Here is a 27,484-nt window from a genome sequence, read left to right on the forward strand (position 1 = left end):
AGAGTTCAGCGGGAGTGTGCTGGCGGCCGCAGGCTGAGTGAAGCCTGGGAAGCGGAGCCCCGCCGCGCGCAGCGTCCGCAGTGAACTAGCCGGAGGTCTGGGGGGCTCCCGGCGAAGCATCCCTGCGGCAGGTAAGGTCGCCCTCTCGGCAGCACGTCTGGACCCCGAGGGAAGGACAGGAGGCAAGGGAGCGGCCCTTTGTTGAGAAATGGCAAGACTTGGTCCCGATCTCTCCGCCACCTTATTCCTCCTCTTCTCAACAAATAAGAAAAAATGGCCCAAATTTGGGATCTGAGAGTAGGTCCCAGCTGTTAGCCTCCTGCCCCATTGCATGGCTGGGCTTCAAGAGTAATGGCCAACGCAGAGCCGGCCAGCACGGTCATCCCCTGGTCCTGGGCAGTCTTCCTGTGGTGGGTCGCACCCATGAGAACCTCCTGCTCCCAACCCTGACCTTTCTTGGGGAGGGGGTGGCCAGCAGGGCAGCTTTGGAAACAACTGAGGCTGAGATGGGTCTATGTGGCTTTGCAGCGAAACCTGAATGATCAGTCAGGCTGTGTCTTTCCACACTCATAGACACACTCACGCTCAGACACACTCACGCAGACACATTCATACAGGCACCTGCACACACAGAGATGCACACTCACAGGTACACACTCAAAGATGCTCACACTGACGTGCACACTCACACCACGCTGCCTCCCTCACCCACACACAGTACCTCTGCTCTGTCACTGATGCCACTGGGTTTTAGGGTATGTTCTTGTCTGCCCTACTCACTCATCTGCCCGCTCCTTGAAGGTGGATTCTCTTTTATTTTTGTGCTTTGGTGTCTAGCACAGTATTTTCTTTTTGGGCTCTCACATTTACAGATTATGAAATAATTTAAATGAATACCTGAATTTGTAGGTAGACAGGGCGTTAGAGTTATAATCTAAGTTCTGGGAAGTCCATTGCTACTACCAGCTTTTTAACAAGTATTAGTAGGAAGGAGGAAGTTTTCCAATAAATTATTTATTTAAACATTAAGTTCTATTTGCTCCTTACAAAGTATGTAACTGTTACTCAAGAAAACAAAAGAAACAAACAAGAAATCTTTGGGAAAGACAGTTAATTTTAATTTTAATTTATTTTTTTCTAGCCCGCTACCCCTAATTTTAATTTTTAAAGTCATAGCAGGTCAGGAGACAGTGGTCTATGTCTTTAATTCCACCATTTTGGGAGGCCAAGACAGGGGGATCACTTAAGGCCAGGAGATTAAGACCAACCTGGGCAACATAGCAAGACCTTGATTCTACAAAAATTTTTAAAAATTAGCCAGACATGGTGGTGCAGGCCTGTAGTCCTAGCTACTAGAGAGGCTAAGGTGAGTGGACCGCTTGAGCCCAGGAGTTTGAAGTTACAGTGAGCTATGATCATGCCATTGCACTCCAGCCAGGGTAACAAGAGCTAGATCCTGTCTCTAAAACAGTAAAATAGGCCAGGCAGAGTGGCTCACGCCTGTAATCTCACCACTTTGGGAAGCTGAAGCAGGATTGCTTGAGCCCAGGAGTTAAAGACCAGCCTGGGCAACACAGACCCTATCTCTACAAAAATAAAAAATTGGCCCAGCATGGTGACATACACCTGTAGTCCCAGCTACTAAGGTGGCTGAGTTGGGAGGATCACTTGAGCCCAGGTGTTTGGGGCTGTAGTGAGCCGTGATCATGCCACTGCACTCCAACCTGGGTAACAGAACAAGAGCCTGTCTCAAAAATAAAATGTAACACTGACAGCAAATATTAATTAGCAAACTTGTATTACAATTAAATTTGGGGGGCAATATAAATATTGGTTTCTTATATAGGATAGCATCTTTCTTCTATACATGTGTATCTTTTTTCAATGACCTCCCTCTTCATTAGTTAAGCATTTTTGCTATAGCTTAATATCTGCTTATGTAAAGTAAGTATATTATTGCATAAATAAACATTTTCAGAGTTGTCACAGTTCCAGTTTTACTGAGCAGAACTACAATGAATACTATATATTGCTCTTGAGGAAACCCCACTTCCCTGTTCAAAAAAGGTAGAAAAAGAATCTGTGTACTTTGAGATTAGTCTCTGTTATACTAACAAAAATGTTTCCAGATATTTCTTTTGCTATTTTACAAAAGTCTTCTTCCATAGGTTATGATGATGTCAGACAATGCTAAAGACAGAGCAGCTCGTTCATGGAAGAAAAGAGGGAGTGTTTCTTCTTTAAGTAATCATGAATTTCGGCGAAAGGAATTTCATGGGCACATCAAAGAGTGAGTAACTGTCTAAAAGTGTAAATTCATTTATTGAATAAATAGGTTCATAACATTAGAGAAAAAAACTCTTCCTCAGGGACATAAAACGAGATAAAATGGCAAGTACAAGGTTCAGGTCATCTTTAGAGGCCATATTTAAAAAGAAAGAGAAAGGGAGAAAGCTTAAGTGATATGTTAATCCTAGCAGCATTTTTGCTATTTCAGAGATTATCCCAAAAAACCTCCTACTCAAAAGAAACAGAGCATGGAACGTAAACCAGCCACAGTTGTATGTCTTTAGAGTTCTTCTCAATATTTTATAACATAGGTTTTGCATTTTTGTAATTAATAAATACATATACAACATACTTAACATTATGTTATATGATTTCATCATATATTTTCAGAGTATTTTCTATATCCTCTTAAATGAATAATATTTTGTCAATTTATGATTCTGGGTTGCTTAACCATTTTCTAATTATTGCACATTTTAAGTTTGTTTCCATTTTTTTTTCTTTTTCACTGTATAATATGCCTCTGTTTGGTCATTTCCCAGAAGAATAATTAGTAGGTCAAAGGGTAATAAGTACTTTTTTTTTTAGCTCTTGCTACATAATGCATATTTTCTCCTAAAGACATACATCAGTTTTTTAATATTTTCATGGCATTTCCTTTTGACTGCTGTTGGGAAGAAAACAAAACAAATTATCGATGTAGCAGTCAATTAATAATAAGATTTTCACTCAAGCCTATAATCCCAGCACTTTGGGAGGCTGAGGCGGGTGGATCACGAGGTCGAGAGATCGAGACCATCCTGGTCAACATTGTGAAACCCCGTCTCTACTAATACAAAAAAATTAGCTGGGCATGGTGGCGCGTGCCTGTAATCCCAGCTACTCAGGAGGCTGAGGCAGGAGAATTGCCTGAACCCAGGAGGCGGAGGTTGCGGTGAGCCGAGATCGCGCCATTGCACTCCAGCCTGGGTAACGAGAGCGAAACTCCGTCTCAAAAAAAATAATAATAATAATAGATTTTCATTCTTGGTTTCTATAGCATTGGAGGATGTAGTATAGTGGGTATATATTGGGAGGCAGGAGCTAGGGTCTGCAGAACAGAGACTAGAAGAACCGGAAGAATTAGAATTCTGAAACCAAAATCTTTCTATTCTCAGAGTGTATTAATGCCTACTTGCAACTCCACTTTCCAGCCCTGGAAGTTTGTGGATTACACATACAATGCCTTTTACAGGTGGGAAACTGGCTATAAAGGAGTAGCAATCCCAGCACATGTCAGAAAGAAGTAAAGGTGGGAGAATCATTAACCTTTGTAACTTTTGCTTCTAAGCTCTTCTGGCTGCTATTTCCAATAGTTAAGTGTACGGGTTATTTTTAAAATTATTTAAAACTAATTGTTGACTTAAATTCAACTTATTTTTTCCAAGAAACTATTTAAGTAACAATCTGACATAAATTATGTACCTATGATTTTTTTTTAAATACTCTCTCCAAAGATTATATTGTCATCCCTATTTGCGTGACTTTCACTTACTTTTCCCCTTCAAAACAAATTGGTCATATAGAATCAGAGCATGGCTATGTTTGAAGAATTAGAGATCACTCTTTTTAACCTATTATCGATGAAGTATAAATACATATTAAAGGCAACAATAATACAAAAATCATATTTATCAACACATTAGGACAGATTTTTTACTGACAACTACATTTAAATAACTATTTTGGTTTTGGACTCTCAAACAAAACATTTAGAATGGATCCTCTAGTAGTAATTTTTTTCTTAAATGGCAAATGATCAGCTTCCAAGTCCCCTTGCAATGCAGACTATTTAGGAGGCTGCCGCCCCCCACGCTAACTTGTATTAATACTTGCTTTCCATTAGCTTCCTCACTGTCTGGAATTAGACAGTATATGTGATTCTCCTTCATGAATGAGGTTTCAACTAGCAGAAAAATTCTGAAAGCTTAGTGATTATCAAATGCAGGCATTGTTTTGAAATTGCAGTGTTTTATAGAAAAACATATACCTTTCATTTAAAAATTATTTTAAAACAATTTTGAAAATAAAAATTTCCATCATGTAAAACATTCTGAAGTTTATTAAGGACTGAATACATCAGCTCATTTAATCTCCCCAGCATTAATCCTACTAGGTAGACAAAATTTCTACCACTTTACTATGAAATAACTGAAGTTTACAAGTCAAGTAACTTCATTTAATGATTAGGATACAGTCCCAAATTCTGAATATGAGATTCAGAGTCCAGAGACCCCTATCTACTTCCATAGCACCATCTTCCCCACCATCTTGTGGGCATCCTCCCCTCCAGCCATACTCAATTATCCCTCAGTGCTCTATCCGGCCCCCAGCCATTGCCCCATGTAGCTTCCCATGGGATACCCTGACTTCTTGCTTGAAATGCTCTTCATCCACTCTTCCACTGGCTTTTTTCACTTGCTCCATCAGAATTGAGCTCCATCTCCACCTCTTTGGGAAGTGCTCTCTAATTACCCATCTATGACCATCTCTACCTCTAGACTGGGTTGGATGATCTTCCTTTCTTCTCCCACTGCTTTCGCTTCTCTATGTACCTGTATTTGGTGATTTTCTTGTCTCTCCCCCTTCAATACACTATGAATGTATCTGTCTGTTTAGCAGTAACCACACTTGTAAGGAGGACAAGAAAAACAGAGGTAGACCGCCTTGAAAAGCTGCTTCTTATATGTGGTGTAAGATCAGCATGGATTCATCCCTAAGTCTTGCTCTCCATGTCTGCATTCTTCCACAGTTGTAACTAAGCTTCACAGTGATCCCCAGAAAGAATAAATATCTGAAATGCCTTCTGAATTACAACAAGAAGATTAAATTTATATTAAATAATATTGTGAATATAAAATATTTTCAAGATTGGGTCTTTATTTAGGTTATCTTTTCTCTTTAATGTAATTTTTATGTTTTATTAAAGAAAAACCAGAAACGTCTTAAGCTGGATCTTATTATCCTAACATCGTAACTGTTAGCGTGTTGGCATTTTTCTTTCAGACCTGGACATACATATATCAGACCAGACAGTACACTACACAATTGTCATCATACTCCATCTGTAATTTCGAATTACTTTTTACCTAAATAATTTATAAGCATAAGGATGATAATACCTAAAATTTATACAGCCCTTACCATGAACCTTATTTATGTATCATAGAAGCTCCATAACAGGAGTTGGCAAACTATGACTCAAGGGCCAATTCCAGTCTGCATTCATTTTGCTAAATATGGTTTTTACATAGGTCAAAAAAAATCAAAAGGGGAACAGTTTTTTTGCACCATGTAAAAATAATAAGAAATTCAAATTTCTCTATGCATAAAGTTTATTAGGACACAGCCATGCCTATTCACTTATGCATTGTCTCTGGCTGCATTCGTACCATAACAGCAGAGTTGAGAAGTCATAATAGAAACCATAGGGCCCTCAAATCCAAAAATATCTGCTATTTGGCCTTTTACAGAAATGTTTGCTAACTCCTGCTCTATAAAGATAGATGTTATTATCTTTCCCATTCAACAAATGAAGAAGCAGAAGCCTAGGGAGATTGAGGCTCCAAAGCTACAGAATTAGCAAGCAGCAAAATGGGCTTTTATTAGTCGAGTATTTTCATTTCCCAAAAATTGGCAATCCATGTGTGATTTACATTAATAAAACTATTCCATTCATTCAGCAGAACCTTTTGTTTCCCATCCACAGTAAGAGCAGGTCTTTACAATGACATCAGGCTTTGGCAGACACTGAACAGTATTTGAACAGATGTGCTTCTCTCATTTTCTTAAACTGGAAACAGAAGCTATGAGATCAAGTTACTTTCAGAGGATCACGTGACATGATATCTAGGCTTGTTATCTGTGAACCCAGGAGTTCTACTAGTAGATTAGGGACAAAGTTGGGGGCTGAACATTCTCTCCTTTGCCTCAAACCAAATTACAGTGATGTCATCTTACTAGAACTTTCTGTATAGATCCCACAGCTTCCCGTGTGAACCCACCGATGGCATCTACCAGACTAGTTAGGATACACTATATGTATAACTTAGTTAGTAATACATACTAGTTAGGCTATACTATATGTATCTCTTCATTTATTCAGGATTTATTGGCTTCTACTATGTGCCAATTACTGTGCCACATATTAGACATATAAAGGTGAATAACTATAGGTTTCTAATTTAGATAAGTTCATTTTTCAGGGCAACTGAGAGCTGCCTGGTAACATTTTTCACATCGTCTAGTCTTCCCAGTAAAAGTGACCAAAATGAAAACTATTGCATTCATTACTTCATTTTAACAGTGATGAATTTATTCTATCATTCAATCTAAACAACTGTGAGCTATGTGTGGGCAGTTGAAAATGGTGTTGCCCGAACAATTTCCTCATTTTGATACCTGAAGGAAAAGGCTAGAGAGTAGAAGATCAGAGTTAGGACATAAGTTGTATCACCATCTATGTTAAACTAAAGCCCCCAACAAGGTCTGGCTGAGATAGAGCCTCCCCCTAAAAGAGTAAATAGTTTGGGAAAACTGAAATGGCCATGTTTCCAAATGAAACCACAATAACAACTAATAGTGTATTGTAATTTAAGATATTTTATCCCCATTTATTTTTGTAAATGGGGAAATCATAGAGTGTGTTGGCAAAAAGCTGGCTCACTCTATGGAGGAAAATGAAGCTGGCCTCTTACCTTATACACTTTGCATAGGTCAACTCCAGATGGAAGACCAAATTGTGGAAATCTATTAATACAAAGCTAATAGAGAAAGCACAGACCCATATCTTCGTATTCTATGAGTAAGGAAAGACTTCTGAAAGAAGATCCCAAAATGAAAACTTAAACCACAGAGCAAAAAAAATTTAGATAAATATAACCACAATAAAATCTAGCACTTCTGTTCAACAAAGGATACAATAGACACAGTTAATAGACTGGTCGAAGATATATAGATATAGATAGATATAGATATAGATATAGATATAGATATAGATATAGATAAGATATAGATGTAGATATATAGATATATAATCCTGCACATTAACAACTTAGGCATGGAAAACAATTTTTAAAATAGTCAAGGAAGACAGTAATTTACAGAAACAAAGCCCAAATGGCTACGCAGAATATGAAGAGGGGCTGAAACTCACTTTCAAGCAGAAAAAAATGTAAATTAAAACAAGATACCATTTTGCACCCATCCAAATGGCAAAACATAAGTAAAGAGAATAATACCAAATGTCAGCAAGGCATGTGAGAGTTAAACCTGATATTGCCATTTGGCAAAGAAAGCTAATGGTATTTAGAAAATACAGGGGTATGTCTGCTTCATCAGAGTAAGAGCCAAAGCTTACACAATGGCCCACAAAGCCCCACACGATCTAGCTACCTGACACCTTTGCAACTTTATCTTCTTTCACTCCTTTGCTTCTTCCTCCCTCTGCTACTAGTCTCTATGCATTTTCTCAAACACATTAGCATCCTCCAGTCTGAAAGCCTTTGTATGTGCTGTTCTCTCTTCCTGGTTTATCTTTTTTCCCTCAGCCGTCCATGTGGTCCATTTCCTCACCTTTCTTTGTTCATGAAGGCCTATCTTGACCACTTCATTTGAAATTGCACATCACATCTTCTCCTTCACCTACTTCCAAACTCCCTTAACCTGCTCTATTTTTTCTTTTTTTCCTGAGGCATATATCACCTTTTATTATAACATATCATTTACTTGTTTCATATTTTATTGTCTACTCTCTGTCTTTCCTTACTAAAGTATCAGTTCCATGAGAGCAAAGACCATTGTTTTGTTTTTTGGTTTTTTTCAGTATTGTTTTCCAAAGTCCTAAAATAGCGCCTTGCATAGAGTAGTCATTCAATAAATATTTTGTGATCATTGAATGAATAATTGTTGCATTGTATTAATTCCTGAGCAAGCAAGTTTCTTTTGCTCACAAACAAGTTCCCAGGTTCATGTATGTGTTAAGTCCAGGGTGACTAGGGGCTTTTCTCTTTTAGGCATAAGATCCATTTACAGCAAATAGAAAAATGCTTGTTTAGGTTTTATTTTTTAATGTCGACTTTCAATTCCATACTGAAACATTCCATTGTGCATCTATTTTTTGAAAACCCGAAAGAACAGTTTTATTTGTGTTGGAAATCTGTTGTAATAGGCCACACTCCTCCTTGATGATCTCCACAGCTTTGTAGAGGTATTCATGGCACCCACACTCCCAGTATCACCTCTCTGATGATTTCCCAGCCTGATGCAGCTTTGAACCGATGCATTTCATCCAGGGGCTGCAACAAAAGTTCATCAGTTGTGCTTGACCATCACCTCCCTTGCTCTTGGATGAGCATTCACTCAATAGGCTTCAGACACTAACTCTGGTCTTCTATCTACACACTTAAAATTGTTGTACTTTGTCAATCACTGTTTCTGGATTACCGTCAATTACTGCAGAGCTGAGCTTTTCACAGGTTTCATGGTTCATTCTTTGTCCTTCAGAATCACTCCTACTCGAAAAAAAACGTGTTCCACAAGAATATGTCATTTGTCATGTTCCTGCCTCTTTCACTTCTGAAAATTATCTTTTCTTTCCATTATAACCTTTCTCTTATTAGTGAAATGGAGCAAATAATGTTAGTAAAACACCTAAAAACTACTTTGGCATACTTTGGCAAACGCCTAGGCATACTTTGGCGATATTGCTGGTCCAGTTCCAGACCATTGCAATAAAGTATATTTTGCAATAAAGGAACTCAAAGTAATGTTTTGGTTTCCCAGTGCACATAAAAATTGTTTACACTGTACTGTATGTAGTCTATTAAGTATTCAGTAGCATTACATCTAAAGAAACAATGTACATACCTTAGTATAAAATCCTTTGTTGCTATAAATACTAATGATCATCTCAATCTTCAGCAAGTTGTCATCTTTTTGCTGGTGGAGGGTCTTGCCTCAATGTTGACGTCTGCTGACTAATCAGGCTGGTGGTTGCTGAAGGTTGAGATAACTGTGGCTATTTCTTAAAGTAAGACAAGATACTGGCCAAAGTGATTCACACCTATAATTCCAACACTTTGGGGAGCTAAGGCAAGAGGATCACTGTGGCCGGGAGTTCAAGACCAGCCTGGACAATATAGTGAGTCACTCTCTTCCCTACAAACAAATAAGCCAGCCATAGTAGTGCCTGCCTGTATTCCTAGCTACTTGGGAGACTGAGGCAGGAGGATCCTTTGAGCCTGAGAGGCTGAGGCTGCAGCAAGCTTTAATCACATCACTGCACTCCAGCCTGGGCCACACAGAGAGACACTGCATCAAATAAAATAAAAATAAAATGAAATAATAAAATAAATTTTTTAAGTTTGCCACATCAATGGACTCTTCTCATGAAAGATTTCTCTGTAGCATGTGATGCTGTTTGATAGCCTTTTACCCAAATAGAACCTCTTTTAAAATTAGTCCATTCATCTCAAACCCTGCCACTCCTTTATCAACTAAGTATATGCAATATTCTAAAATATTTGTTGTTATTTCAACAGTGTTCACAGCATCTTCACCAGAAGTAGATTCCATCTCAAGAAGCCACTTTCTTTGCTCATTTGTAAGAAGCAACTCCTCATCTGTTTAAGTTTTACCATGAGATTGCAGCAATTCAGCCACGTAGTCAGGTTCCACTTCTTTTTTTAACCATTTTAAATTTTATGTTTTAATTGAAAATTTTAATTATACGTATTCATGGGGTACATAGTGATTTCTGCATACATACAATGTATAGTAATCAGATCGGGGTGATTACATACCCATTACCTCAAACATGTATTATTTCTTTGAGTTGGGAACATTCGGTGTCCTCTTTCTAGCTATTTGAATCTACATATTATTTTCATCTATGGTCACCCTACTATAACTTATTTCTCCTATCTAGCTATAATTTTATATCCTTTAACACTAATTCAAGTTCTCTTTCTGTTTCCATTGCATCTGCAGTTGCTTCTTCCACTGAAGTCTTGAACCCTTCAAAGTCAACCCTGAGGGCTAGAATCAACTTCCAAACTCCTGTTAATATTGACACTTTGACCTCCTCCCATGAATCACAAATCTTTTCAATGGCAGCTAGAATGGTGAATCCTTTTCAACTTACTTTGCTCAGATCCATGAGAGGAATCCCCACCTATGACAGCAATAGCCTTACAAAATGAATTTCTTAAATCATAAGATTTGTGGGGTGAAAAGAAGTTGGTGAATGCATACAAAAATATAATTAGATAGAATAAGTTCTAGTATTCAATAGTACAGTAGGGAAATTATAGTTAACAATAATTTATTATATATTTCAAAATAGCTAGTGAGGGTTAAGGGAAAAAATAGCTAGAGGAATTTTAATGTTCCCAACACAAAGAAAAGATAAATGTTTGAGGTATTGGATATCCCAGTTATCCTGATTTGATCATTACGCATTGCATATACATGTATCAAAATATCACATGTTCCCCAGAAAAATATACAACTATGATACATCCATTAAAAATAAGTAAATAAATCAATAAGACTTGAAGGTTGAAATACTCCTTAATCCATGGGTTGCAGAATGAATGTTGTGCTAGCAGGCATGAAAGCAACATTAATCTCCTTGTACATCTCCATCAGAGCTCTTGGGTGACCAGGTGCATTGTCAAGGAGCAGGAATATTTTAAAAGGAATCTTTTTTTCTGAGCAGGAGGTCTCAACAGTGGGCTTAAAATATTCAAGAAACTATACCATAAAACAGATGTACTGTCATCTAGTCTTTTTTGTTTTATTTATAGAACACAGTAGATTTAACATAATTCTCAAGGGCCCTGAGATTTTCAGGATGGTAAATGAGCATTGGTTTGAACTTAAAGGCACAAGCTGAATTAGCTGCTACCAAGAGAGTCAGTCTGTCCTTTGAAGCTTTGAAGCCAGGCGTTGACCTCTCTCTAGCTATAAAAGCCCTAGATGGCATCTTCTGAAAGAAGACTATTTCACCTACATGGAAAATCTGTTGTTTATTGTAGCCCCCTTCATCCGCGATCTTAGCTGATCCAATGATCTTAGATCTTCTGGCTAACTTGCTGCAGCTTCTACATCAGCACTTCCGCTTCACCTTGTACTTTTAGGTACAGAGATGACTTCTTTCCTGAAGCCTCATGAACCAACCTCTGCTAGTTTCAAACATCTTCTGTAGCTTCCTCACCTTTCTTAGCCTCCATGGCATTGAAGTGAATTAGCGCCTTGCTCTGGATTGGGCTTTGGCTTAAGGGAATTGGTGACTAGTTTGATCTTCTATCCAGACCACTAAAATTTTCTTCATGTCAGCAATAAGGTTGTTTTGCTTTCTTACCATTCATGTGTTCACTAAAGTGACACTTTAAATTTCCTTTAAGAACTTTTTGGGCAGGTACAGTGGCTCACACTTGTAATCCCAGTGCTTTGGAGGCCGAGGTGGGTGGATCACTTGAGTTCAAGAGTTCAAGACCAGCCTGGGCAACATGGCAAAACTCTGTCTGTACAAAAAAATTAAAATTAGCCAGGTGTGGTAGTGTGCACCTGTAGTCCTTGCTACTTGGGAGACTGAGGTGGGAGGATCACCTGAGCCCGGGAGTTCGAGGAGGCAGTGAGCCAAGAGCATACCACTGCACTCCAACCTGGATGACAACGCAAGATACTGTCTTGAAAAAACAAAATCAAAAACAAAACTACTTCTTTGTATTCACAGCTTGGCTAATTGTTGGCCCAAAAGGCCTAGCTTTCAGCCTATCTCAGCTTTTGACATGCCTTCCTCACTACACTTGATTATTTCTAGCTTTAGATTTAAAGTGAAAGATATGGGACTCTTCTTTTCACTTGAACACTTAGAGACTACTGTAGGGTTATTAACTGGCCTAATTTTAATATTGTTGTGTCACAGGAAATAGGAAGCCCAAGGAGAGGCAGGGCGGAGGGGGCAGGAATGGCTGGTCAGTGAAGGAGTCAGAACATACATAACATGTATCAATTAAGTTAGCTGCTTTATATGGATGCAGTTAGTGGCACCCTAAACCAATTACAATAATAACATCAAAGATCACTGATCATAGAGCTCCATAACAGATGAAAAAGTCTGAAACATTGTGAGCATTAACAAAATGTGACATAGAGACATAGAGACAAGCATATGCTGATGGAAAAATGATGCTGATAGACTTGCTCAATGCGAGCTTGCCACAAACCTTCAACTGAAAAAAAAACTGTCTACAAAGCAGAATAAAGTGAGGCACAATAAAATGAGATATGCCTGTACATAAAAATCCAGCAAATTTGGTATAAATTAAATGGCTGCAAACATTTATCTTACCAAACAAATAGCATCATCTACTGATAGGGGGGATAGGTTGGTATGCTTTGGTTCTTAAGCATAACACTCATCAAAATATCCATGGATAGTGTTAAGTGGACAGTGCCCAAGTAAAGGAGTTTCTGTGCATACTTAGTTTTTTTTTTTCTTTGAGATGGAGTTTCGCTCTTGTTACCCAGGCTGGAGTGCATTGGTGCGATCTCGGCTCACCACAATCTCCGCCTCCTGGGTTCAAGCAATTCTTCTGCCTCAGCCTCCCGAATAGCTGGGACTACAGGCATGCGCCACCATGCCCAGCTAATTTTTGTATTTTTTTTTTGAGACGGAGTTTCGCTCTTGTTACCCAGGCTGGAGTGCAATGGCGTGATCTCGGCTCACCGCAACCTCCGCCTCCTGGGTTCAGGCAATTCTTCTGCCTCAGCCTCCTGAGTAGCTGGGATTACAGGCACTCGCCACGATGCCCAGCTAATTTTTTGTATTTTTAGTAGAGACGGGGTTTCACCATGTTGACCAGGGTGGTCTCGATCTCTTGACCTCGTGATCCACCCGCCTGGGCCTCCCAAAGTGCTGGGATTATAGGCGTAAGCCACCGCGCCCGGCTTTGCGTATTTAGTCTTATATTGTACATCCTGTTTTTTGAGCTCAAGGGCTTTTATTTTTATTTATGTTACCAGTACTTCCCACTCTGCCTGACACATTGTGGACAATAAATACTTGATGAAAAAATGGAAAGTATAAATGTACAAATTTATACCCTGAAGACCTGATTTTTCTCTGTGCACTCTGAAATATCTCCACTGGGAGGCAGCACATGATTTCAGTAACAGCTTATCCCCCACCTCCCGCCGCCAAAAAAAGACACACTTAAATGATACCATTACAAATATATAGAAGGAAGCGATGATATTCGGACCTTTAAATCTACTACGTTAATGTCTCTAAAGCTAGTTATGCATTCAATGTTATCTCCTCCTGCAGCTTCAAAACATCTAGGTTTAATAATAATAACATTGAAAATGTCTGGAAATGAGTTCTCAATAATAATTACATGCTATTGTGGCTGATAAGAATTAACTGAAATTATTGTTACCATCTCTAACTGTCGTAACAAAAAGACATGCCTTGTGTTTATCTATGTAATCCAAAGACTGGTCAGCAAGCAAATTTGCAGGATATTTTTAAGAAAAAAATAAATTTCATTAAAGAGTAATTATGTTCTAACTTCTTAACTAATTTTTTGGCCTTTTTCCTGCAAATAATCAGAATGCATACTATTGGATTAGCATGGTGCATTTCCAGTGTCAGCCAGGTACACATAAGGAGGATTACTTTTGTCATTTGGGACCAATTTCATGCAGCTACTCCTGTATGCAGGCTGTCTGTCCTCAGCAATAGCACATGTGGTTCCAGATATTCACTGAATTTTCCGTTGAGTTACGAGTGGTTACTCTTCCATCTGCAATAATATTATTTAATTTGCTAAGTGTTCTCACCAGTAGTTTACTCCAGGCTTTCTTTTATTACATTACTTTTCTATCTTTCTTTCTAAAACTTTATAACTCTCTGGGACACATTTTACCAACTGAATTTTTTCTCCATAAATGCCCACAAGCTGGTAAAAAACATAGACAGCAAGAACATTTTTATATTTAAAAAATAAAACTATAGCATTCACTTTGCAATGAGATCACATGTCTAGAAGGGTTGTCATTGTAAACTAGGGAGAGTCTGATGATAGACGACTGAAACCCATCAATTTGTAATGTTCTGACATATATCCCAAAAATGTATTGTGCCAGGTACACAGCACTGGTAATTAAAATTATAAATTTACTTTTTTGGTATCTCACATATTTATCTTTAAAGATTTCAAAGAATGTGAGTGAATCTGTTTATCAAGAGAAAATATGCCCAGGTTTTTCTAAACCAGCATTCTGAACTGATATTGGCAATTCCACAATTTTAAAAGATAGAAATTGTTTTATCTCTAAAAATATACCAAGCCCATGTTCTGGCTTAATGTTATTTGCCCATACTGCAAGCATTTTAAATATTTTCTCTCTTCCTTTTGTCTTTTCTCAAGGACTAAATATCTTCTTTTTTCTATTCAACTTTTTCTCCTTTTTTTCTCTCTCTTTTTCTAACCCATTTCATTCTAATGTAGGAACTATCGGATCTCAGATTGTTATAATACCATAAACACAGGTTTTAAAAAGTAAACTTTTCCTACAACTTTTCAGAAAGTTACAGTCTTACTTGACACACAGTCAGCCTTCTAAGGCACAGAAAGCAATAGACTAAATGTTTTCCCTCTTCATGATAAGAATTTCCAGGTTTCACTAGCCTGTGGGAACTAAATGACAAGAATTCATGAACACAAAGAGGGGAACAACGAACTCTGGGGCCTACGTGTGGGTTGCAGGTGGGAGGAGGGATAGGAGCAGAAAAGATAACTACTGGGTACTGGGCTTAATACCTGGATGATGAAATAATCTGTACAACAAACCCCCGTGACATGAGTTCACCTATGTAACAAACCTTCACATGTACCCCCTAACCTAAAATAATAGTTGTTTTTAAAACAAAGAATTACCAGATTTTCAGCAAAATATTGCAAATTTACTCCTCAAAGCCCCAGTTCCTTTCTAAAACTAATTCCAATTTTTATGAGGTTTTTTTGGTTTTTGTTTTGTTTTTTGAGACAGAGACTTGCTCTGTTGCCCAGGCTGGAGTACAGTGGCATGATCTTGGCTCACTGCATCCTCCACCTCCTGGGTTCAAGCAATTCTTGTGCCTCAGCCTCCCACGTACCTGGGATTTCAGGTGTGCACCACCACACCTGGCTAATTTTTTTAAAATACATTTTTAGTAGAGATGGGGTTTTGCCATGTTACCTAGTCTTGAATTCCTGGCCTCAAGTGATCTGCCCACCTTGACCTCCCAAAATCCTGGGATTACAGGTGTGAGCCACCACTGCCACCCCCAAGTTTTAAATGTATTGATTATTTGTAGCATCCTACTTCCAGGTAGCAAACTGTATTAGTTAGACTGCTGCTTATAATAATAAACATTAGTTTAAACAAAATAGAAATTTATTTTTCTTTTACATAAAATAAGTCTGGAGAGAGGAAGTTCAGAGGCTTCTGTCTTTCTTATCTGTAATCCACAAGGTCATCTCAAGACCCAAGATAGTGCTGAGCTGTGGAACATCCACACTGCAGTCACCAAGACGGGTGAAAACAGGCTCGTATAGGCTGCATTAGTTCTTTAGAGGTACCACTCAGAATTTTCACATAAAAACAGTTCCACTTCCTTCTTATTGATTCATAAGCCACATAGGCCACAATAGCACAAAAAGAGACTGAGAATTTGTCTTCAGTCTGCACAGGAGTATTCCTACAAATGTAGGATTCTATTACTAAGGAAGAAGGAGAGAACAACATTAGAAAGTAATAGGAGTCCCTGACACAAGGTTGGTTGTAATTTTCTTTATAATAGTAGAATATTGGAAACACCCTAAAAGGCATGGAGTATAAATGGTTGAATGAAATCCAGAATGTGCATATATTAAGTATTGGCTTGATATTTAAAGTATTGTTTGCCATTTATTGACATGGAAAGTTATTTATGACACATTTTAAATTTTAAAAAAAGCATCTATAATATGATCCTATATGTAAAATCAAATGTCTGAACTGATTTTCTTAATGTTAACAGGGGTTAAACACTGGGGTTGGTAATTTTTGTGTAACTTTACTTTCTTCTCTATGCTTTTCTGTATGTTTTGAATTTTTTTTAATGAGCATGTACTGTTTACATGATGACTGTGGAAATAAAAGGACACTGAACAAATTCATCTTCATAACTCAAAAAAAGTCAATCTGCAAAACTTTCTATTTGCACACCAATCTTCAACCAGTGGAGTTTTTAAGCTGCCCTTATGACACTTACCAATTTCATAATGATAATAACAGTAAGTGCACTGATTGTCAATCTTTCGTAACTGATAGTGAACACAGTTTATAAAATCCTTACTTGCTTTTTTGTCTTGGACCTTTCACCCAGCTAATTTGGGTTCTGCACCACCTTTCTTCTCCATGAATTTTTAATATGGTGTTCACTAGAAAAGAAATTGAGTTTTTATGAATACCTTCTGCAGGTTTGCACAAGTAAGTTTTCATTGCAGTGGTTAATTCTTTCAGGTAGTCATTGCCCCTGTCTTCATTCTGTCAGTTATAATCATATGTGGGACTTTGTCACTGAGAGGTAAACAGGACATTTGAATCTGTCTCCCTTTTAACATGTACATTAAACCCTTTGTCTTGTTCCCTTTATCTCTGAAATGGGTAGAACAATGAATATTTTACTTACCTCAATGGGTATTGTGAAGGTAAAATGAGATAATTTATGGGAAATGTTTTACAAAGTTAAAAGTAGCATATATAGTAATGGGGCAGACTGGCTTATCTTAGAATCAAGGGGTTTATGTAACATTGGGTATTTTAAGCAGCAGTGATCACCTTTGGTATTATCCACAACACCTGCAGCCAATGTGGCCAAACAGGTTGGCTGCTATTTCAAAGGGCAGCATTAAATTGAGGAGCGCAGGTGTTATAAGAATAAAGACTAAGTCACTCATCCAGAAATCCATCATGAAAAAAACAGCCAGAATTTCTTCCATCATTTTCTTGGGCTGCTAATTTATCATGTAAGTTGTATTGCATTAAAGGGTTTTTAAAAATAGAGTATCTGTGATTTTCTTAAAATATCAATTTGCAAGAAGTTCATTAATTCCTAACAGCATAGAACTAAGTATTTTAAATTCCTTGGAGAGAAAAAATATCTCCAAAGATTAAGAGCAAATATCTCTTTTTTATTTAATTAAAGCAAAAACGTAGCCTGCTTAGGAAGAAAGTGGTCACTCTGAACACACACACACACACACACACACACACACATACACACACGCTATTATAGCCTCCCCTTTGAAATGACATCTGTCTTAACGTTCATTTTCACAGGTGGAGAAAATTAAGGGTGCAGCGTTCTGAGACTGTCATTAGTTACAGCTGAATTTCCTCTGAACTAAATTGAATCAAGTAGTGCTGGAGAGGCACTGGGGGCTCCTCTTTGCATGGGTCTCCTGTTTAACACCGGGATAAACTCATATTGCCTTCATAACAAAACCAAAACCCTTTTTTAATGTTGAAAAGGGCAACTGATGCTTATTAATTTGTGATAGTTTTGGTGAATTGCGGTTTCCTTTACCACGTAGACAAGTCTCTCATTTTTCTTTTTTTTGTACTAAAGGGATTTTGTGAACTACATATAACAGTGAACTCTTTATAATACCCCATGTATATACAGAGTTGTTTCACAACATTTTAAGCTTCCTCATATGACCCTTGTTAGTGAGCTTTGTCTACTTTGAGGTGAGCCTTTGTATCAGTGGTGAAGACAAAATTGACAATGGATTTTGAAGTATGTACTGTTTCCCCATACACATACATCAACCCAGGATCACTTTCTGGATAATCTGATGATCTGGGTAACTGCCCTGGGCTTCAGCCATCACATTGAGACCTGCTCCAAATAACTCCTCTGCATCTTAATATTTCCATCTCTAAAATGTTTTAGCCTTTTAGTATATCACTGGGATATTTACATAGGACTTGAAATTTTCTGAGAAAACTTTCTTTGCAACATTGTAGCTTAAAGCAATATTGTATTTTGTTATTATTGTTATAATAATGATGAAAATTTATTTTCTCCCTGTTTTTAGCTCTATGAGTACTGTATCTTATATGGATGAACCCAGCCAGCGTGATGATATCTCTCGCCTTACAGTTCGGATGGAAAACACCTATCAGTTGGGTGTGTTCTTTTATCTCTTACCCCTATTTTAAACTTCTAATTTGGTGACTGGTGTTCGTAAAAATGATATTTGATAACCTGGCATTATCTTCAATTCTAGCACAATATAAGGGACTTTAATTACTTGAGTGATTTGATGCTGCTTTAGTTTCTTCCTCAGCAAAAAGGTAGCGACACCCGCTGTCTTACTTTTCTTTACCAATGTTTCCCAAACGCCAAGCAATTCACTGGCTGGCACTGACTGAGGTATACAGTATACTACTGACTTAATACATTCACTGAGTATTTCTGGTACATCGATAGAGAGATATGATTGAAATGAAAGAGGTAAGTATTGATGTTTTATCCAACAAAACCAGTCAGTGTTGTTAATAGATAAAGGGGGGGAAGAAAACCTCAGAGCAAAGGCAAATGACTCATAGTCCCCTGTTGACAGAGATGTTTATCCATTACCACTGAGGTTTTCAGTCTTTGAAAACAAAGATGTTTGCACCTGCCCCTATACTCCCAGGTGGAGTCCATGGCAAATATCTTTTCCCATCCATGTTTCCTCATAGACCCACTGGTTTTCTCTAAACGCATACCTGCCCACTATTATCTGAATTCATATATAATTACTGCTATATAGAAGTTCCACAGAGACTCATCAAGGGGCAAAGGAAGACTCTGTGGGCCAACATGATTCCATCTGTGCCCAGTTAATCCCAAGAAAATTATAGACTATCAGCATGTCCCCTTCGGCCTTGTAGCTGGTTTTCTATGTAATCCCCAAGACTACATGGATTACGCGGCTCCATAATTAGTCAATCTACTGGTATTTTCACAGTGCCTGTTGTGGACTGCTAAAATATTCCTGCCATTCAATATACTTTTATACCTCTCTGGTAACCCTACTAAATTTCCTTTGAAACTCCACCATCATTACCACTTTCGATCCCAACATTCTGCTGAAGCTGGCACTGGCTTTATAGATAAAGCAGTGACTGATTCTAGGATGGCATGTAACCACGGTCCATCCAATCAAAGCCTCTGAGATTAAATTCAGGAAATATTGTTTGGCCTGTTGTAGAAGAACATGAAGCCCTGAAACCTGAACGAATGTAGGGGTTACGGCAGCATCTGCCATCTTTCCCTGACTTGAAACAGAACAACAGAATCCTGATGTCATCATTTGAATCCTAAATCCAGTTGACTACCCTTAAACTTTTCAGTTAGGCAAGCTAAGTTTGGGTCAGATTTTCCCTCACTTGCAACTAAAAGTTCTTAGCCATAGGGTGTCCATTACTTTGAGCTGTGCATGCTGAAAGGGTTTGAATCAGATTTCAACAAGATAAGGCAGGTAAAATGCGAATCCCTGTGTTTCTTCATAAGGGTATTTTTTGCAACTTGTTTTTTCAAATAAACAAAATAAAGCATCTTATCAGTTTTAGAAGTACTGAGTATGAATCACATTAGAAAAGTAATTTTAAGATGGCTCTGTCTTGAAAGATGACATTTAATATTGGCAGTGACATTTCAGCCAAATTCCTTCAACTGAGTTTATGAATCACATTTTTTTCTAAATTAATAAATTGCTTATTAAAAAAAAAGTAATTTTAGAAAAAGCTTAGTATGGATGAAATATATCCATATTTTCTTACAATAGTCTATGTGAATTTTTATATAATTAAAGTATTTTATGCTTGGCGATTCACTTTTAAAGTATTCATCCAGCCATTTTATTAATGCTTAATACTGTATTTCCACTTCTACTTGTTTCTGGGTTTATTTCACATATGAAAGGTACTTTGTGGGTATATTAATCCATTTTGCCTTGCTGTAAAGAAGTGCTCCCTGAGATTGGTAATTTATAAAGAAAAGAGGTTTATTTGGCTCATGGTTCTAGAGACTGTACAGGAAGCTTGGTGCCAATATCTGCTTCTGGTAAGACCTCAGTAAGTTTTTAGGCATGGCAGAAGGGAAGGAGATTTGGCATGTCATATGGCAAGATAGAGAACAAGAGAGGTGCCAGGCTCTTTTAAACACTCAGCTCTCATGTGAACTAATAGAGGGAGAGCTTCAGATCAAGAACTCAGTAATTACCACTGGGACAGCACCAAGCCATTCATGAGGGATCCACCCCCATGGCCCCAACACCTCTCACCAGGCCCCACCTTCAACACTGGGGATCACATTTCAATGTGAGATTTCAAGGGGACAAATATCCAAAGTATATCATCAGTGGGCCTTTGGTAAAGAGTTTATCATATCTTTACAAATGTAATACTGGCCAGAAACATAGAGAAAAATATCAGCCAATCACCACCACTATTATGTTTAATTAATTTTTCATTCTGTTCAATAATGTTTGCATCATCTAAACACATCTTAGATGAGAGCATTTGTGTAATTACAGCTACAAAAAATGAGTTGAAACGTGAGTATAATTTACTAGAGAAAAAAGGGAATAGAAAAGGAAACTAAGTTTCTTATAGTAAAATACCATTTACCTATTTCTCGTTAATTACAAAAAGGAGTATAGAAAAAAATGCAAGCTGTGGCATCTGTCGTATCTGAATTTGAATACTAATTTTGCTAATTCCTGGGTAAAAGATGTTTGAGCAAGGTATTTAGCATCATTGAATCTCAGTAGCTTCACTTGTAAATAGGGATAATAGTCTATATATCATAGGGATGCTGTGGGACTCAAATGAAATAATATGTTTAAATCTCTCCATTCATCATGTTACTGCTCCTGAAAATGACTGACTCTAGGACCTTACTATAGATCACTAAGAATAAAGCCTTCCATGATATTCATTGTAATTTCGTATTAATTATGGAATAAGCTTTCCACAAGACTTTTTCTGGAACTATGATTAAAGTGGTACCTGGTTGTTTATAAACATGGATTGTGAGGACCAGGCCAGACTAGAACTATTGGTGGCCATCTTTGCTACCACATCAAGAAAGCCTGCCTTGAGAATGAAGCCAGCACAATAGAAAGTAGATCCAAAATATTGATAGAGAAAGAGAGCGATCATATGAGTTTAGCTTCCATGAAGTGCTCAGAGGGCCCTGCCTGTATGTCAGGTTTTCTTAGACAGACCCTGTCAATCTCAGCATCAATTTTGTACCACCCCATGGGGTCCTTCCCAACCCTGCAGGCCTCACTGGCTCCCTAATTACGTCCTCTTCCATCTTTCTGCCTTCTCAGCAAGGGAAATTGAATTTCTTCCTTCAGCATGTAATAACTACAATAACAGCAATAACACTAATAAGATCACTTATCTAAGGAGTGTTCTGTTGTGAGGCAAGCACTGTTCTAAACATATTCAATATATTTTCTCATTTAATTCTAACAAAAAAAAATGTAGTAATTCTTATTATTACCCCAATTTGGGGTAGTGGAGGGGCACATACATTAGGTAACCTTATCTTTATCTATCCTCTGTTAAATCTGTTTGTTTTTTTTTGTCCTGATTCTTCAGGTCTTTGCTTTTTGATTTCTAAAACATGTTTTTTCTCCTAAGGAAAAAATAAAAATCTCAAAAGAGAAGAAAAACTTTGCCATTCATGTCAGTTGACTCTGAAAGTAGTTGTAGGAGCTTATTACAGAAATCAGAAGCTGAACATTGATGGATAATTCTGGATGTTTAGGGGAAAGGTAACAAAGAAGTAAGAAAAGAATAGTTCATTACCATATTTCAAAGTATTTTCAGAACGGAATCTGGTTAATGACTTTTTATTAATCTAAGCAAAGTGTGAAAAGGACATTGGTAGCATTGTACAATGAGAACTACTGGAAGCAGATTCAGGTGCCACCAGGACCCTCTTTCCAGCACTAATCTGTGTGCACTTCCTTCTCTTTTGGTGGCCTTGCCTCCTTTCCACCATGAAAAACATGGCCTCCAGCAGGTCCTAAGGATCACATGGTACCTTTTGCCACCAGAAAAAGGCTGACTTTATTTTTTTCCTACTTGCAGTTTAAAATAAGAATTCCGAGAAAAGACTCTCATTGTCCTGGCCCAGGTCATTGTCACCCCGGGTCAATCAACTATGCCCTGGGCTTGGGCTTGCAGGAGGTGATGGGAGATGGTTAAGAACTACTTTACCTATCCAGATTCATTCCCCACCCCTACCCTGCCACAATTTAAATGGAATTCAACAATTTCTATATTATCATCAAAATAAAAATACCATTTCTAGAACCTCAAGAGGCTCACCTAACTGAACTGCAGTCAGAGGCTGTAACCTTCTGGTTAACTACAGCCAGTGGGAAACCTCAGCAGAGCGGCAGAGGGAGAGAGGAGCGTGAGGGGGAACTGCTTATTTCCCTGGCTTCTGCCTGTGTGTTCATCACAGCCTGGTTACATTCCTCAACCAAAGGACAGAAGCTAATCCCAAGGGACCCCTCTCCACATGGCCGTTCTGGGATCTATTAAAAGTTCTTCCTCTATTCCCCAGTCTAGGGGTGGGAGACAGGCTGATAACCTTACTTTCACTGGCCGAGGGGCACTGCACTATCCCTTGTGATTTTCTCCATCCCACTCAGAACTTCCTCCTGGAATTATTTTAACTTTAGGGCACCATATGTTTCCTTTGACCCTGATAGATACAGTCATCACAAACAAACACTTATTAGTAGATATTGAAGACCATTAAAAGAGAAGTGAGTAGAATTCTTGATCTCACTCCTTCATCTTTATCAATTCCTCAAATAGTGATTGAGCCTCTGCATGCCAGGCCCTGGGCACATGTGCATGTTGTACAGTGACATTAGGTATGACCAAAGAGATGATATGGCTGATATTCCTGGGATGCAGGATAAAGAAGATTCGTCTGAAGCTTCTGCTCTGAACGTGGATGAAATGTGGTTGAGAATATAAGTTGTAGCGTCAGATAAACCTGGGTGTGCAGCCCAGCTCTGCCTCTGTGTGTGATTCCGGGCAGGTTACTCAGTGTCTTTAAATCTCTGTCTCCCTACCTGCCAAGTGGAGATAACAGTAAGATTCACCTCAGAGATCTATTCGAAGACTGTATAAGGTGATAAATATGAAGTGCTTATCGCACCGCCTGCCATGAAGCAAAAGCTTAATAAAAAGTATTCATTATTATATATGTAAACAGTATACAATCATACATCATATATAATGATTATAATCTATAAAATTTTTAATTCTTTTTAAATTCAGAAATCATACATTAAAAATTTCTTATGCCTTTAGCATTGTGTTAGACTCTGAGGAGGATAAAATCCGAGATTGCTTACCATTTCACTGGAAACGCAGGTATGCTTTAGCCGGTATCAAATAGATTAGGAGCCAGATGGCAGTGGGGACCCATCGCAAGGAAAGGAGGGGGAAAGGAGGGGACATTGTCCCAAAGGAGGACATTTTTTCCTGAGAGGAGGTAGAGGACTACCTGGAGAAGAAGACATTTGAGATGGCCTTGAAACATGAGTGGCTGTTTCTCAGATGAACAAGATGGGGAAATGTATTCCATGTGAAAACTAAACAGCAAGAATAAAGACAGATGGAGCCTGTGAGGCTGGAGCAGTCCACAAGTGGGGCACTGTGGTAGCGGGAGAGGAGGACGCAAGGAACCACCCCTTAGACCTCGATAAAAGGAATGTCACTTAAGATCTGCTGACAGATCTTAAGATTGGAGGGGGAGATATAAGAGGTAGGGAGCCAGTTAGAAAGCTGTTGAGACTTTGAAGTATGTCCCTAACAATGGATCCTGGGAAGGAAGAGACTTTCAATGTCAAACCCCAGCAGTATTGAACACGCTTTTGAGGTAGTCGGGTAAGTGTATGAAACTATCGTCTTCTTGTCTTCTCCCAGAGCACCTAACAGGAAACCTAATTAAGGCCACCCAGAAGATTAAATCCCTCCATGTTTCAATACTCTTTTGATTAGCCTGTGGGGTGGGTGGGTGTGTGTGATTTGAAATTATTTTTTAGAAAGAAATTTGATGTATATTTTCAGGTCCTCCCAAGCATTTTCCTGTAGTCACGGTCAATCATATTTTGAAAGATGTGTTAACCAGCTATCTACAAGTAGAAGAATATGAACCAGAGCTCTGTAGACAGATGACTAAAACCATTTCTGAGGTACATGTGTGATTTGCCCACAGTTTTAACAATAGCTAGAATATTTGCTGAAAGTGCAATAAACCCTCTACTTTTTGATGAGGGGAATTAATTTGCAGAAAAAGTTATAATGTATATTTATAATTAGGTCATATTCTACGTATATGAGTGTGTGTGTGTGTATATAGCCTTTGTCCAAAACAATCATGTGCATCATTTGCATGCATTATGTAAAAGTGTATAAAACTGCCCCATTTATAAAAGTCTTTATTGCAAAAGATGTAACATTTTAATGATTATTTTCTCTTCACTAAGGCAGCTTATTTGAGTGCCATCAAAAACAGACATTGTGGTCTTTAAGCACGTTTCTATTTTTACCAACCCCAGGGCTGGCACTTCATCAAGGTTTTCTCTACTTTCTTTTTTATAACAAACGTTTTAATAAACATTAATGATTAGTTATATTACAGGAGACTCCAAATGGTTCCTTAATTAGACATGAACAAGACAGTGTGACTCCAGTGCCAACATTCTTTGATGGGAAGCCATCTTAACAAAATTTTTCAAAGAATGTAATTTATTAAATTCTGTGTTCTGGATTATAATTATTTCATGTATCTTAGAAGAAGAGGTAGATTTATTGCTGGTGTTATAATTTTGTACCTGAAGGTTCTATATCAAGAGGACCATGCTTGAAGGGAATCACAGTTACGGTTCTACAACAATTACTCAAAGCGTCTATAATGCATCATGCTATTAATTTAAATCCCCTATATTTATAACAAAGGTTAATACCTTTGAGTTTCAATGTAGCTAAATGAAGACCTTCCCTTTTTTTTAAATTTCCAGGTTATTAAAGCCCAGGTCAAGGACTTGATGATTCCACGATATAAGCTAATTGTGATTGTTTACATTGGACAACTGAAAAGGCAAAGCATACTTATTGGAAGCAGGTGCCTCTGGGATCCTAAAAGTGATACCTTTTCATCTTATGCTTTCAGAAATTCTTCCCTCTTCGCTCTTGCAAATGTCTATGCAGTCTACCTTGAGTGATTGAAAATAAGAAACCTAGTTCTTACCTTTGAAAATCATGAGGTGGGCTGTATGTCTGCACACGAAAGTTTTACTGCCAAAAACTTTAAGAAAGAAACAACACTGATATTTCAACCAACTGGAAGGTTTGGGATTTTTTCATATTCTAGTAAAGATTGGGGAAGGAGAGGGTAGCACAGAAAGAATCTTGTTTATCTAAAGCAGAAACTTGGTCTTGGTTTTGCTGGATTGTTTTCCATGGATACAGATTCTTATTAAATATTTGTTGTGGTACTAATTATTTTAATTATTCTTTAATTAGAGAGTTACAATTTCCTGCATTGTTTTTTAATAAAGAGAAGCTTTAGAAAAACTATGGCTATATACCCTGACCAATAAATGACAGTAGAATATTCAACATGGTATACACAAATCATAAATAATATGCCTCAGTGCTGCATGTAAAAGAATACTGGTTTTCATTTTATACTTAATAAATTGAGCAGCATTCATTAAGTGCAATTATTGTTACATGTACCTGACAGTTGAAACTGCTGAGGTAGAATTAATGGCTTCATAACAAGTATCGTGGTCCCACGGGCTGCAAGCTAAAACTAGAAGCTCTTGTGGCTTGCCTGCACTTTACACAATTGTGGGAGAACTGAATGTTGGCTCTCCAGTAATGGAAACTATAAAGTGAACAAAGGCTTTTTGGGGCACTGAAGTAGACATTGTGATATTAAATATACATGATACTTAATACTAAATGTGTCTGTAACACATAAAATCATTTATTGGAGAGAGACATTGCTTTTAAATATCCTAGGCTAATAAACTTTTTCACCAAATATATAGCTGGCACCTTAACAAATAAAACATGTGTATTTACCATTTCACTTCTATGAATTTAATACTAAAATGACCCAGTGAGGTTTTGAATAGATGGGCACTAAAATTTACAGGGCTGAAATAGCTTATTATTCTGCTGGTTAATGTATCTTGTGCCACGGATCATTTATTTTTATGAAGCTTTCAAGTCTTTGTGTGCAAGTAAAATGATGCTGTGGCGTTGTTCTTGGAGGGTAAGTGGACTGCCTAAAGGACATTTGTTAAAGGTCAAAGACAAACTGTACACGTATGGAGAAAATTAGCAAAGCTGTAGTCTTAAAAAAATGATTTGTCATGTCAAAAAGAGTTTAGCAAATGGAAGCCCAGTCAATGCTTTAATTTTCAAATGTTTTGGTGTCTTACTTTTCCCCAAAATGAAATGTAGTAAAAAATTGATACTTTTAAAATCCGTTTCCTCCTGCTGTTTTCTGGCTTTTAAAGCCAGATTATTCATTTTGATTATTCAAAACGAATTTGTCAATTTTCATTATTTTTTTCCTGTTAGTGCATTAGTGGAAATATGTCTATATCATGATTTATCACAACCAATATTTGTCAATCTCCATAGGTCAGTTTTAAATCTGGGTTAGATTACAAGTATAATAAATAAATGAGCTTCCTATTTTCATTACACATTTGTGAACATCTCCCTTCTCAGAACAACAGCGGGGGTAATCATATAAAAATTTTGTATGAATAAATCAAAGTGAGGAAACTTCTTTAACATATAGAAATTCTACTGTAACAATTACTGTTTGTTTTAGAGTTCTAAATTCTAATCCATGAGATAATATCTTACCATCTTCCCCAAGCTGTGCTGGGAATCAAAACTATAAAAGATGGCTGGGCGTGGTGGCTCACGCCTGTAATCCAAGCACTTGGAGGCCAAGGCGGGTGGATCACCTGAGGTCGGGAGTTCAAGACCAGCCTGA

At 37.8% G+C, this 27,484-nt stretch overlaps 1 protein-coding gene across 1 annotated transcript; it reads left to right on the top strand.

The window, feature by feature from the left end:
* On the top strand, window positions 1–27,282 carry DYNLT5 (dynein light chain Tctex-type family member 5). Its single transcript, XM_012442836.2, has 5 exons — window positions 1–131; window positions 2,169–2,290; window positions 18,468–18,559; window positions 24,529–24,653; window positions 25,482–27,282. The coding sequence occupies exons 2-5, from the start codon at window positions 2,172–2,174 to the stop codon at window positions 25,683–25,685; spliced, it is 540 nt and encodes a 179-aa protein (XP_012298259.2). The 5' UTR covers window positions 1–131; window positions 2,169–2,171; the 3' UTR covers window positions 25,686–27,282.
* Window positions 27,283–27,484: the final 202 nt, after the last annotated feature.

Source organism: Aotus nancymaae, unplaced genomic scaffold (assembly GCF_030222135.1).
Source record: "Aotus nancymaae isolate 86718 unplaced genomic scaffold, 86718_ANA_hifiasm-v0.15.2.pri h1tg000007l, whole genome shotgun sequence".
Lineage (NCBI taxonomy): Eukaryota > Metazoa > Chordata > Mammalia > Primates > Aotidae > Aotus > Aotus nancymaae.

Coding starts and splice junctions, on each gene's coding strand:
- DYNLT5 (XM_012442836.2), top strand. CDS start 2,172: ATGATGATGTCAGACAATGCTAAAGACAGAGCAGCTCGTTCATGGAAG. Junction 2,291..18,467: donor TTTCATGGGCACATCAAAGA/GTGAGTAACTGT, acceptor CCCTGTTTTTAG/CTCTATGAGTACTGTATCTT. Junction 18,560..24,528: donor GGAAAACACCTATCAGTTGG/GTGTGTTCTTTT, acceptor GTATATTTTCAG/GTCCTCCCAAGCATTTTCCT.